General features: G+C 35.8%; 1 protein-coding gene across 1 annotated transcript in view; it reads right to left on the bottom strand.

Annotated features, from left to right (window-relative positions):
* Cnbd1 (cyclic nucleotide binding domain containing 1) overlaps positions 1 to 14,720 on the bottom strand; it is a 416,492-nt gene that overhangs the window by 377,566 nt on the left and 24,206 nt on the right. The window contains exon 3 of the mRNA XM_051198441.1: positions 1,679 to 1,792. Coding sequence (XP_051054398.1) covers positions 1,679 to 1,792 — 114 coding nt within the window. The remainder of the gene's footprint in view (positions 1 to 1,678; positions 1,793 to 14,720) is intronic.

Genomic DNA, 14,720 nt, shown 5'->3' with positions numbered 1-14,720 from the left:
CCAGATTTCTCTTTAAACACATAAGGGCTCCCTCTATTAAGGTATCTCTTTTCTTCTCTCCTCAGTTTTTTTCCCTATCTGAACCTTCCTGTTCCTTCATGCCCACCTCTTCCCTCCTCTTCTTTTTTCTGTCTCCTAACTCTCTCCCTTCCCTTCATGCTCCCAATTTACTTTTGGTTGTAATGTTTTATCACAACAGAAACTGAACTAACATGTCATCTTCCAATGCATTGCCTTTTTTAAAATTTCTAACCTTCTGTTGAATTATGTGTCTTCTAGCAATTCTTCACCAACTTTTATATATTCATCACTAGTTTTCTTCATAGATTCTACTTGTGTGCCTACTTTACCTCAGTGGTTTCTATTTAGTGTGTCAACAACATTTTCTATTATATGGCAGTCATGTGATTCAGTACTAGCAAAACAGAGCACAATGATAATCCATGGCTGTGATTTAATTAACAATAAATTCTGGTGTGTTTCTGCCCAGGTTATTTTAAAAGTCTGCCTCACTCCTCACCTGAAATTTAAGAAAATGAATTTAGTCTGTCCATATTCACCACAAGAAGTATGAAAATGAAGACAATCCAAAAAAAGATGAGAGAGACTCATAGAAGAAAAGTAGCTATCAAGATTATAGTTTAAGTCTGAAATGGGCTTTCCTCTCAAATGTGTCAGAAATATATCTGAAAATCCTCATGCTCCTTAAACTAATTGATTGGCTGATCAGGCACATAAACAAATAATTGTTGTATGTTTTCCTGTTATGTTATATATTTTGCACACAGTATTAGTTACTTTTATCCTGCTATGAGAAAATATTACAACCAGAAGTACCTTCTAGAAGGAAGGGTTGGTGTGAGCTATGGTTCCAGAAGGATTGTTTATAATGATGAAAGAAGCACCACAGCAGGTTAACAGAGCAGGAAGCTGAGTCAGTTTGGAAAGGTTCATAAAGTACCATTGTGGCTAGGCTTAATTTATGGTATAAGGTGGCACAAGGAACTTACAGATAGCTGAATTGCCCCTCTTCCCCCAATCTTTTCATTAAACTACAGCACTATTGTGCTTTTGGATAAGATGTTACTTTGGGAGGATCAAATGGAATACAAACTACTCAATATAGAATAAGCCAGCTGTGCTGCTTTAAGGTTTATAGCTGAAGAATTCTCTACCAGCATATGGCAAAGGCATTCACATACCCATGTTTATCACAACAGTATTTACAAGGGTCAAGCTGATACTTGAACTAGTTGACAGATAGCTAGAACAAGAAAATGTAGAATATGTACAAAAGAGATTTATTAAGTCAAAATCTAAATGAAATGAAGTTGTTTCTAGTAAAAACAGATGCAATTAAAGATTATCATATTAAGTAAAATGGGCAAACTAAAAAAAAAATACAGTTTTTTATTTCACTTATGGATCCTAGATTTTACATGAATACATAAAATCACTTTATAAATGCATATGTGGAATGAAATTAGAAAGGGAGGTTAGGGAAATAAAGTAGAAGAGAGGGCAGAGAGGAATTATGGAGAGATAGCTGTGTCACAGAATATTGTATGCTTGAATAAAATTGTCATTATGAAAATCAGCAGCACTATGTAATATGAATGCATGTCAATTCTAAAAAGCACACATATATGAATTTCATTTTCAAAAGAAAACATTTTACCTTTTTTCACCCAGTTGAGAAATTTTAGGCAATGTTGTTTTTTCAGGTAAGAATATTTGACGATATTGCTTGATAAATGTATTATGAGCTGTCAAATTAAGCGAAGAATGCCTGCTTAGAAAAAGAGAGAGAAAAGTGTAAGTATAACATACAATAGCTTTCTATAGAGAGCTTTAATTCAGTATATTAATTCTGTATCAATTTTATGTCAAGCCTTTTATTTCTGCAATTGAATAAATTCAATTCAATATAGCATAATAAAAATTCTCCAAATTGATTCTGACATCTATTTATATACTTATAACCAGAGAATGCAATTTTCTGAATCTTTGCAATGATTCATGAAAACTTTGTACACTATTTTTAGGTCTTTAATAAAGAACTGTTATGTGAAAATCCTCAGCAGTCCAAATTCTGGAATAGTTAGTATGGTTTTGGTAAGTGGAGTTTCTGTTATCTTTTACTGATAAATCCTTTGGTGGGTAAGGGTAGATTTAGCTTCTTTAAACACCCCACTGTGAATGAATTCTTTCACTTTAAATACACCAATACAGAAGAACCATGGAAATAAGGGAAATTATCATAAAACATTGGATAATAACCATTGTTTCTAGAAAATCTGCCTCATTCAGTTTTCAAGTGACAACCACCATAAAATGTTGTCAAGTATTCCTCTTGATATCTAATTTCAATAATTAGTAAAAATGGCCATTTTTTTTCAGATTGAACATTGACAAACATCTTGGGCAATATTTGCTTCATGGGGATGAATATAAAAATCCCTCAGTAAAAGTCTTTTTCTTGTTTTCTTGTCAGTGCAAACAATGACACATACATATGTTTGCAACAACTTCTTTTTCTCTGGGCTATATTTTCTAAAACACTGTATTGTTATTTCACACAAAATGAATAACATGTAATTTAATATCTCATTTTATTTACCATGATTCAAACACTAAAACATGAGTGTGGTTTAATACATTGGGTATTTTAGTTCTTTTCTCACACCATGTACATATACTGATCAAGTATCTACTCAGTTTTTAGATCTGTCCACTTATGTCTGTGGAGAATTTAAAAAAAACTCCCACATGTATACTTGGAAACTCACATTCAATAATCATCTGTTAATATCTTTAAGTACTTGTTCTATTCTATATACTGTAGTAAGTTTCCATTACATAGTTGTATAACCTACTGATGTTGAAGCATACCTATTTTCATATAAGATACAATTACTTTAATGTTTATTTACACCATATAACTAGGATGTGAGGGATATATGATAGAAATTAAAATTTAACTGATTTGAAAGCTTCTGAGATATGGTGACCCAACTAAAAAAATATTTCTTATTATGTCAGGAACTATTTTAACCAATTTGAATATAGCACATCATTTAAATGTTTAAATACTTTTATCCCCATTTCATATGTGTGGAACTTGAGACTCAAAGAACTATAAAAGTATTTTTTTCTTATCTACACACAGCCATGGTGTAAACCTTAGAACATTATTCTAAACTGTGGTATGGATAGATCATCTTTGGAGTGGATTAAAAAGATTTCTTCCCAAAATGGAGACCTGATTTCCTCTTGTCTATCACCTTCTACAAGTGTGACAGATATCTTCTTTATCTAATTCTTGGGATTTTTCAACATAAATTGGATGATGTACATGAATCCAGTATTTATGATCTTGACATTTGGAAACAATATGTCCAAGAAGCAGAATGAAAGCATCAAGTATTAGGTTTGGAAAATGGCATAAAGTCCCTTATGATACTGGTGATACATGTTCTACGTTAGAAAAAATATGCTGGTCATATATTTCTACTGTGTCTCCTATATACAGGGACCATGATATTGATTAAAGTACAAAAGAAGGTACAATAAAGCAGGAACTGGTAAACTGAAGCAAGCATGTCCTCAAAGAAGGATCTATGGCCCACTCATTAAAAGTACATTTTAAAAACTAAAATGTCAGGAGCCCAATGTAGTCAGTCCCTACAATCCTACAATTATTTTTCTAAAAGGCATAAACCTATACTCTCATTTTAAATTTTTGAATTTTTTTACATGTAGATAACTACAAAAACTGATAACTACAAAAACTACAAAACCATATCATATACTGAAGCCTTAAACCTGCATTTGGTGACATACAAGGGACACTAAAAAATAGAACCTAACTCTGTATAGTAAGAAAAGGACACAGTATAGAAAAATATAGAGAAGTCTTTGAAATAAATATAAAAATTGGTGTTTCTTTTATATATTGGAGTTATTATTTAGACATAAAGCTATCATTTATGAATAAGGAAATTATTCCCATGAGGTTTAAATAATCTTTCCAAGTTTATGTAAAGAAAAACCATGTTATGTAAATGTAGATGTCTTGATTTCAACACTAGGTCTTTTTTATTATTAGAGTATGTGCAGTCTAACAGGGGAGACAGGAAGCAAGGGTGCATGTCAAGCAACTAGGAAATTCTGCCTAGGATTCTAGTTGATATATATCAACTCCCTAATGACAAATAGCAACCTCTCTCTATTACAACTGGACTCTAGAAAGTGAAATATAAAAGAGAGAAAAGATAGGATGTTTTTGGCCCTTAAAATACTTTCTATCAAAGATACCCAATGTCCTTTCCTTGTATAGACTGGTTTATTAAAACAAGCAAAGGAAGCTTCCAGATTAGTACCAACTGTATTTTTCCATGATCTGCATTCAAAGTGTCTGGTTTCTTCAACAACATTCTGTCCATCAAGCTATAGTGGGCAACTAAGAACAATGGCAATATCTATATTGTTTAGGGTTGTCTCTGGACATGTCTGACCAACAACTCAGGGTAAAATAAAAGAACAAAATTTTCGTAGGCTCCTAAAATTCCAACCTAGAAACAACTGGTCCATCAAAAGGAAAAAACAAAACAAAACAAAACAAACTATATATATATATATATATATATATATATATATATATATATAACCATAATGAGAGTAAATAAAAAATAAAGAAAGAAAAAAGAAGGAAGGAAAGAAGGAAGGAAGGGAGAACAAAAAAGAAAAAAAACAGAGGTTTATCAAAGTAAACTACCAGGGCTTATTATTTATTCATGCTAGATGGAAATATTCCACACAATATTTTTGGGCATATATTCTCCTCAAGCTCTTAATAAAATGTTCACCAATAAATTATAGTTATATATTTATCCTAAGGAAATTTATATTATTGTTCTAAATTAAATAAGTCATGAAAATTTAATCCATTTGACTTCTTATAGTTTCCACCAGAACTTGTCTTTCAAATAATATCTATACATTTTCTCAATGAAAATTGAAAGAAATATGAGAACAGGTGAAGAATGATATGTAAGCTAGCTAAATATATGGAAATTATGCACAAGACACACATAAAGTTAAAGAACATGCTATGGAAAGATGCCAATAAATTTAACATTAAGTCCTTCATCTAATTAAAAAGTTCATTCACTCAGTGATCTTCTAATTAATTATATTATAGCACAATTCTAGCCAATCTTCATTACACTTATTTCAAAACTAATTTAGAACCATAAATCTCTTGATATGAAATCATTGGGTCATCTTCCTGACTTATAGACATAACTTGTTAATGTTCAAATGGTGTTTTATCAAGATAGAGACAACCCAAGCAGCCAAACATAATGCTTAATTCTTTACTTCTCATTTTCAAAAAATTCCTAAAAATGTGTCTGAAATACTAATCAAATAATGACTTTAAGAGGTACTTTAAAGAAGAGATTAAAAAAAATCTGTAAATTCAAGGAATTTTGTTAACATAAACATGAGGGAAGAAAGTGAGGAAGGGGGTTATATGTGGACAGTTATTATGACTTTAAAGTTCCAAAAGTACAAATGAAGGAAAGGCATTGCAGCTGTGGTGATTTGAATAATAATGATCCCCATAGTCTCATATTTGTGAATACTTGATCTTCAGTTGATGAGTTGTTTCAGAAAATTACATGTGGCCTTGTATGTTCTTGTTGGAGGAGGTGTCAGTAGGGGTAGGCTTTGAGTTTTCAAAAGCCCAACCAGGCCCATTCTCTCTCTGTGTCTCTGTCTCTGTCTCTCTCTCTCTCGCTCTCTGCCTTCAGCCTGCCTATCTTGTCTGCTTTCCACCATAATTAACTGTAACCAAGCCTATTAGATGCTTTATTTTAGAAGAGTTGCCTTGATCATAATGTTTCTTCACAGCAATAAAATGGCATTTGAGACAAAAATAGTTATCATTGCTATGATAGGCCTGACAAAACTATTTGTTGGAGAGTATGGGGAATTTTGAGACTTTGGATTAGAAAAGGAGTTGAGCACTTTAAGAGGAACTTAATGGTTTATTCTAGTAGGAACATAGAAGCTAATAGAGGGTGATTTGGACTGTGAAAGCTTTGCTCCAGTGGTTTCAAAAGAAAAGAATATTGGTAAATGACCTACAGAACATTCTTGTGCTATTTTGGCAAAGAACCTTGTCCTAAAAACCTACCTGAGGCTAAATAGAAAAAGAAAATGGATTAATGTAAATGGTAAAGATTTTGAGACAGCCTAGCAGTGACAAATATATGTAGTAATCATTCTTATGAAAATCTACAATGAAAAGGAACAAGCAGAACAAAAAAAAAAAAAAAAAAGAAATAGAAGCTATACAGTTTAAAGCAAAATGAGGGAGCCTCCTGAGGACTGGGGACTGCATGCTGGGGAGCCAGTCCACACAGAGCAGCCCATCCAGAGTCTGCCTGCACCCCCACAGGAGGGGGTAAGCTTGAGCCTGTGTCCAGCCTACCAGTCTAGAGTCTGCCAGCATTCTGGTCCGGCCTCCACCCACTGGAGGAACCTGCCTTCCAGTGCCATGCTCACAACCTCCTGAGGACTGAGGGCTGTGTATGGGGTAACCCATCCAAGTAGAGCAGCTCATCCAGAGTCTGCCAGGAGAGCCATATGAGTATTGCAACTATTGCATCCACCAGAAGAGAATCCTGGTCCTGTACAGGAGAGAGCGAGACCCCACTAGAAGAAGGGATGGGTAGACAACAGTATAAGAACACAGTCAATATGAGGACACCAGAGTCTAGGGACTCCACACCACCAAGACCTGAACATCCAAACACAGATGAAGCAGAAAAGGATGACCCTAAAAACAATTTCGTGAAGAAGATAGAGACCATAAAAGAGGAAATAAGAAAATCTTTTAAAGAAATGGAAGAAAAGACAAAACAAAAATTACAAGAAACAATTCAAACAGTGCAAGGGTGGAAAGTGGAAGTAAAGACCAAAAAAGAAAAGAAAAAACAAAAAAAAAAAAAAACAAACAAACAAAAAAAACACTCTGAGGGAATGCTACAGACGCAAGCATAACCAAGAGGATATAAGAAATGGAGAAGAAAATCTCAGGCACTGAAGATACACTAGGAGAAATAAATTCACCAACCAAAGAAAATCATAAATCCAACAAATCCCTAACACAAAAAATCCAGGAGATATGGGACACTATGAAAAGGCTAAACATAAGAAAATTAGGCATAGAATAAGGTAAAGAAACCAAACTCAAAGGTGCAGAAAACATATTCAACAAAATCATAAAATAAAACTTTCCCAATCTAAAGAAAGACATGCCAGTGAAAGTACAAGAAGCTTACAAAACACAAAATAGAATGGACCACAAAAAAGTCCCCTCTCCACATAATAATCAAAACACCAAAAATAAAAAATAAAGAATATTAAGAGCAGTAATGGAAAAAGGCCAAGTAACATAAAGGCAACTACACGCACAAAAGCATAGGCAATAGTTAATCCCACTTTACCAACAGAAAAAAAAAAGAAAGAAAGAAAGAAAATGGAGAGAAATTCACACATAATATCACAAACAAAAGCAAATTCAAACCAAACAAGATTTATCAATTAATATCTCTCTATATTAATGGTCATAACTTGCCTATAAAAAGTCATAGACTAATTAGACTTTAAACTAAAATCAATCAAAAAAGATGAAGAAGGTCATTTCTTATTCATCACATGAGAAATCCATCACAAGGAAGTCTCAATTCTGAACATCTATGCCCCAAATACAAAGGTACCCACATCCGTAGCAGAAACAATACTAAAACTCACATAAAACTAAATTGCAAAAAAACCTCACACACTTTTATAGTGGGAGATTCAACACCCACTCTCCACACTAGACAGGTTCACCAGATGAAACTTAACTAAGAAACGAAGGAAGTAACAGAAATTATGACCCAATCAGGATTAACAGACATTTATAGAACATTCTGTCCAAAAACAAAAGAATATACCTTCTTCTCAGCTACACATGGAACCTTCTCTGAAATCGACCACAGACAGGGCAAGATAGGAAACCTCAACAGGTACAAAAATATTGGATAAGCTTATCATACAACTATGTTTTAAAGTTAGAATTCAGCATTAACACAAATTGCAGAAAGCCTGCACACTCATGGAAATTGAACAGTGCACAATTGCACCATTACTGGGTCAAGAAAGAAATAAAGAAATTAAAGACTTCCTAAGAATACAATGAGAATGAAGACACAGCATACCCAAACTTATGGGACAATTTGAAAGCAGTACTAAGAGGAAAATTCATAGGATTAAATGCCCACATGAAGAAACTGAAGAACAGTCACATTAGGGAATTAACATCACAACTGAAAGCTGTAGAACAAAAAGGACAAAACACACCATAGAGGAGTAGAAGACAGGAAATAATCAAATTGAGAGCTGAAATCAATAAAGTTAGAAACTAGGAAAACAGTACAAAAAAATCAATGTAACAAAGAGATGGCTCTTTCAGAAAATCAACAAGATGCACAAACCTTTATCCAAACTAACCAAAGGGCAGAAAAGGAATATGCAAATTAACAAAATAAGGATTGAAGAGGGTGACATAACAATAGACAATAAGAAAATCCAGAAAATTTTCAGGTCATACTTTGAAAAACCTGTACTGCACAAAATTAGAAAACTAAATGGAAATGATCTATTTTCTGGACAGATATCACTCACCAAAATTAAATCAAGAATAGATAAGCGATTTAAACAGACCTATAACCCCTAATGAAAAGAAGCAGTCATCAAAAGTCTCCCGACCAAAAAAAAACAAAAACAAACAAACAAACAAACAAAACAAAAACAAACAAACAAAAAAAAACAGGGCAGATGGTTTCAGAGAAGAGTTTTAACAGAAATTCAAAGAGCTAAGACCAATATTCCTCCAAGTGTTCCACACAATAGAAGCAGCAGGGTTATTGACAAACTCTTTTTGCAAGGCTACAATTACCTTAGTACCCAAGACAGATGAAGGCAAAACTAAGATAGAGAACTACAGACCAATATTTCTTTGAATAGTGATGCAAAAATACTCAATAAAATCCTGGCAAATCAAATTAAGGAACACATTAGAGAAATCATCCACCATGACCAAGTAAGTTTGGATGGTTCTACATAAGAAAATACATCAATGTATTTTCCACCACACAAACAAACTGAAAAAGAAAAACCACATGATCATCTCACTAGATGCTTGAAAAGCCTATGACAAAATCCTATACTCATTCATGATAAAGGTCATGGAGAGATCAGAGATAACAAGAGCATACCTAAACATAATAAAATTAATACATAGTAAACCAACATCCAACATCAAAATAAATGGAGGGAAACTCAATGTAATTCCTCTAAAATTGGGAATATGACAAGGTTGCCCACTCTCTTTATTACTTCAATATTGTACTTAAAGTTCTAGCTAGAGCAAAAAGACAGCCAAAGGAGAATAAAAGGGATACAAATTGAAAGTAAAGAAGTCCAACGTTCACTATTTGCAGATTATATGATAGTTTACATAAGTGACCTGAAAACTCTACCATGGAACTCATACAGCTGATAGACACCTTCAGCAAAGTGGAAGGACACAAGGTTAACTAAAACAAAATCAGTAGACAATAAAGGGGCTGAGAAGAAAATCAGAAAAAAAAATACCCATTATAATACCTACAAATAATATAAAATATCTTGGGGTAAAGCTAACAAAATAAAAGTTCTATATAATAAGAACTTTTAGTTTTTAAAGAAAGAAATTAAAGATGATACCAGGAAATGTAAAGATTTCTCATGCTCTTTGATAGGCAGGATCAACACAGTAAAAATGGAGATCTTGCCAAAAGCAATCTATAGATTCAATAAAATCCCCATCAAAATCCCAGCACAAATCTTCCCAGACCTTGAAAGAGCAATACTCAACTTAAACCCAAAGCAATACTGTATAATAAAGGAACTTCTTCTGGGGGCATCACCATTCCTGTCTGCAAGCTCTACTATAGAGCTATAGTCCTGAAAAACACTTGGTATCGGCACAAAAATAGACAGGTAAACCAATGGAATCAAACTGAAAACCTTGATATTAACCCACACACCTATGAAAGCCTGATTTTTGACAAAGAATCTAAACTTATACAATAGAAAAAAGAAAGCATCTTTAACAAATTCTGCTGATATAACTGGATGCTGACTTGTAGAAGACTGTAGATAGATCCATCATATCTATTGCCATGTACAAAAGTTAAGTCCAAATGGATCAAAGAACTCAACATAAATCTAGCCACATTCAATCTCTTAGAAGAGAAAGTAGGAGGTATCCTTGAATTAACTGGTACAGAAGACTGCTTCCTGAAAAAGAAAAAAAAACAAAAACAAAAACAAAACAAAACACCAGTAGAAAACACTGAAATCAACAATTACTAAATGGGACATCCTGAAAGTGAAAACATCCCTAAGGCAAAGGACACATTCAACAAGACAAAACACCATCCCACAGAATGTCAAAATACATTCACCAACTCCACATCTGACAGAAGGCTGAACTTCAAAATATACAAAAACTCAAGAAGCTAGTTACCAAAACACCAAATAATCCAATTAAAAAGTACAGTATAGAACTAAATAGAGAACTCTCAATAGAAGAATCCAAAATGGCTGAAAAATACTTTAGAAAGTGCTCAACATTCTTAGCCATCAGGGAAATGCAAACCAAAACAACTCAGAGATACCATTTTACTCCTGTCAGAATGGCTAAAATCAAAAACACCAAAGACCTTTTATGCTAGAGAGGATGTGGAGAAAGGGGCACACTCCTCTACTGCTGGTGGGAGTGCAAACTGGTACAGCCACTTTGGAAATCAGTATGGCGGTTCCTCAGCAAAATGGAGATCAGTCTACCACAAGATCTAGCAATCCCACTCTAGGCACATACCCAAAAGATGAACATTCATACAACAAGTACATCTGTTCAACTATGTCAAAGCAGCACTATTTGTAATGGTCAGAACGTAGAAGCAATGCCCATAAATGCCCCTCAACTGAAGAATGGATGCAGAAGATGTGGTACATTTACACAATGGAGTACTACTCAGCACTAAAAAACAAAGGACTCTTGAAATTAGCAGACAAATGGTTAGAACTAGAAGTTACCATCCTGAGTGAGGTAACCCTGTCACAAAAACAGAAACATTGAATATACTCACTCATATATGGATTTTAGACAAAGAGCAAATGATTACCAGTCTGCAATCTACACTGCCAGAAATGCTAGGAAACTAGGAGGACCCTAAGAGAGACCTATATGGTCCCCCACAGAAGGGGAAAGATTTTATGAGCAAACTGGGAACACAGTGGGATGGGAGAGGGAGTTAAGAGAAAGAGAAGGGGAGAAGAAGAAAAAAGAGGAGGACATGAGGGAGTAGGAAGATTGCACCAGGGAAAGAATAGAGGAGAGCAAGAAAAGAGATACCATATTAGAGGGAGCCATTATAAGTTTAAAGAGAAATCTGTCAGTAGGAAAATGTCCAGAGATCTACAAGGATGACACCAACTAACAATTTAAGCAATAGTGGAGAGGCTACTTTAAATGTCCTTCTCCAATAATGAGATTGATGACTACATAATGTGTCATCCTAGAGCCTTTATCCAGAAGCAGACACTCACAGGTAAACACTAGCCAAACTCCTGGAATCCAATTACAGAGAGGAAGGAGTGATGAGTAAAGGGGTCAAAACCAGGCTGGGGAAAACCACTGAAACAGCTGTCCTGAACAAGAGGGAGCTCAAGTACCCTAGTCTGATACCTGGGAAACCAGAAAAGGACTCCCAGACCCTGTGAATGTGAGTATTAGTTAGGAGGACTTGGCAGTCTATGGTTCCTCTGGTAGTTAATGAATTTTTATCCTTACTATTTGAATGGACTTTGGGAGCCAATTCCACATAAAGGGATACTTTCTCAGCCTAGACACATGGGACAGGGCCTGGACCCTGTCCCAAATGATGTAACAGACTTTGAAGATCCTCCATGGAAAGTCTCACCCTCCCTGAGGAGGAGAAAGGGGATGAGATGGAGTTTGCAAGGGGTGGGTACAGGGCAAGAGAGGAGGGTGGGGGAACTTAGATTGGCATGTAAAACATTCTTGTTCCAAATTTAAATTTAAAATATACATCAAAGAGACAGTGAAAGAAAGAGAGAGAGACAGAGAGAGAGTGTGTGTGAGAGAGAGAGCAGCATGAAATGTACTACTGCAGGCAAAGCCTATGCTCAAAGTGATAAAATGTTTAAAGAAAGAACTGTTTCAAATGGAATAGAGTGATGCCCTCATAGCAAAACCCCAACCAACTAGACTTCCAACTTGTGAAAAATAAAGGAAAGCTTAAGCAGCAAAGGAAACAATCAACAACAGAATGCTTATGCAAATGTAATTGAATGATGGAGCTAGGTTCCAGCCCTAACAAGCATAATAACTAGTCAGTTTAGAGCACCTAGTTCTGGATTTAGAGTGAAGAAAGGTACAGGAACCTCCTAGAAGAGAAAGTGGGAGGTAGCCTTGAACAAATTGGTATAGGAGAGCACTTACTGAATATAACTCCAATAGCACAGACACTGAGATTGACAATTAATAAATGGGAGGCAAAGGACACAGTTGACAAGACCAAACAGCAGCCCACAGACTTGGAAAAGACTTTCACCAATTCTACATCTGATAGAGGGCTGATCTCCAAAATATACAATGAACTCAAGAAATTAGTCAAGAAAACACCAAATAACCCTGTTAAAAAATGAGGTACAGAACTGAATAGAGAACTCTCAATAGAGGAAAACAAAAAGGCTGAAAGATACATAAGAAATTGCTCAACATCCTTAGCTACCAGGGAAATGCAAATCAAAACAACTTTGAGATACCATCTTACTCCTGCCAGAATGGCTAAAATTAGAAACACCAATGACAGTCTGTGCTGGAGAGGATGTGGAGAAGGGAACACTCCTCCACTGCTGGTGGGAATGCAAACTTGTACAGCCATTTTAGAGATCAGTATGGCAGTTCCTCAGGACCTGGCAATGCCCCTCTTAGGCATGTTCCCAAATGATCCACATCCATGCAACAAAAGCATGTGCTCAACTATGTTCATAGCAGCATTATTTGTAATAGCAAGAATCTGGAAGCAACCTAGATGCCCCTCAACTGAAACATGGATAAAGAAAATGGGGCACATCTACACAATGGAATACTACCCTGCAGGAAAAAAAAAAAAAAAAAAAAAAAAAACAATGGAATGTTGAAATTCGCAGGCAAGTGGTTGCAACTTGAAAAAAACATCCTGAATTAGGTAACCCAGTCACAAAAAGAGGAACATGGTATGTACTCACTCATATATGGATTTTAGACATAGAGCAAAGGATCACCAGCCTATAATTCACACCACCAGAGGAACTAGGATGCAAGGGAGATTCTAAGAGTTCATATAAAGTCCCTCACAGAAGGGGGAAGGGTCGCATTCTCCAGAGACCATGAGGAGTGGGGAGGGCAGTGAGTGGAGAGGGAACTAGGAGATGGGGAGGAGAGGAAAGCATGTGGGACTAGGAAGATTGAGTTAGGGGAGGAATAGAAGACAGAAAAAGGAGAGAGATACCATAAAAGATGGAGCCATTATAGGTTTGAATGGAAAACTGAACCTAAAGAAATGTCCAGAGACTTACAAGATTGACCCACAACTAACAATTTGAGCATCAGTGGAAAGGCTACCATAAATGGCCTTCCCTGATAATGAGATCAACGACTAACTTATCCACCATCATGGAGCCCTCATCTAGTAGCTGATGGAAACAGAAGCAAACACCCACAACTAAACACTGACCTGAACTAGAATCCAGATGCAGAGATGGAGGACAAGACTAGGCTGCAGAAATACATAGAGACAGCTTACTTGAACAAGGAGGAGCTAATGGGCCCCCAGACTGATAGCTGGGACTCAGACACCCTGAACATGGGTCTCAGCTAGAAGGCCTGAGCAGTCTAAGTGACCTCATACAGTGGAACCAGGATGTATTCCTGGTGCACAAAAGCACTTTTGTGGGCATATCCCCCATGGAGGGATACTCCCTTAACCTAGAGACAGGAGAGAAGTCCTAGTCCCTACTCCAAATGACTTGACAGATTTATATGACCCTTCCTAGAGGGCATCACCCTACATGTGGGGGGGGGGAATAGAAGGGGATGGTGGTCATGGTGCATGTGAGGGTGGGAGAGAGGAAAACAGGGAGGGAGAGTAAGGAGGGAGGGAGGGGGAACTGGGATCAATATGTGAAATAAAAATAAAAAATACATTAATATAAAAAATAAGAAAGTACAGGAATTAGTTTGTGGAGTCTTTCCCTATGTTAAGCAAAGCATCTTAGGCCAGGCTTGTGACAGAGAAATTTATACATGGAGGCCCAGGGAGGCCATTTTGTGAATCTATAAGGTAAAGTCTAGATTGCACAGAAGATCTAAAGATGCTGGACATGCCAGAGCCATGAGGTACTTGGCAAGGAGAGCTTCTAACCAGCTGCGGAACCAGCTCAAGAGAAAGAAGTGTGTTGCAGTTGGCAAATCTGGAAGGAAAGAGCCATCTAATAAACGTTTTAAGATCAGACATGCAGTAGCAGAATTTGTAGTTTGCTTTTTTCCA

This window comes from Phodopus roborovskii, unplaced genomic scaffold (genome assembly GCF_943737965.1).
Source record: "Phodopus roborovskii unplaced genomic scaffold, PHOROB, whole genome shotgun sequence".
In the NCBI taxonomy this organism is placed as follows: domain Eukaryota; kingdom Metazoa; phylum Chordata; class Mammalia; order Rodentia; family Cricetidae; genus Phodopus; species Phodopus roborovskii.
This window is presented reverse-complemented; position numbering and strand designations above follow the sequence as displayed.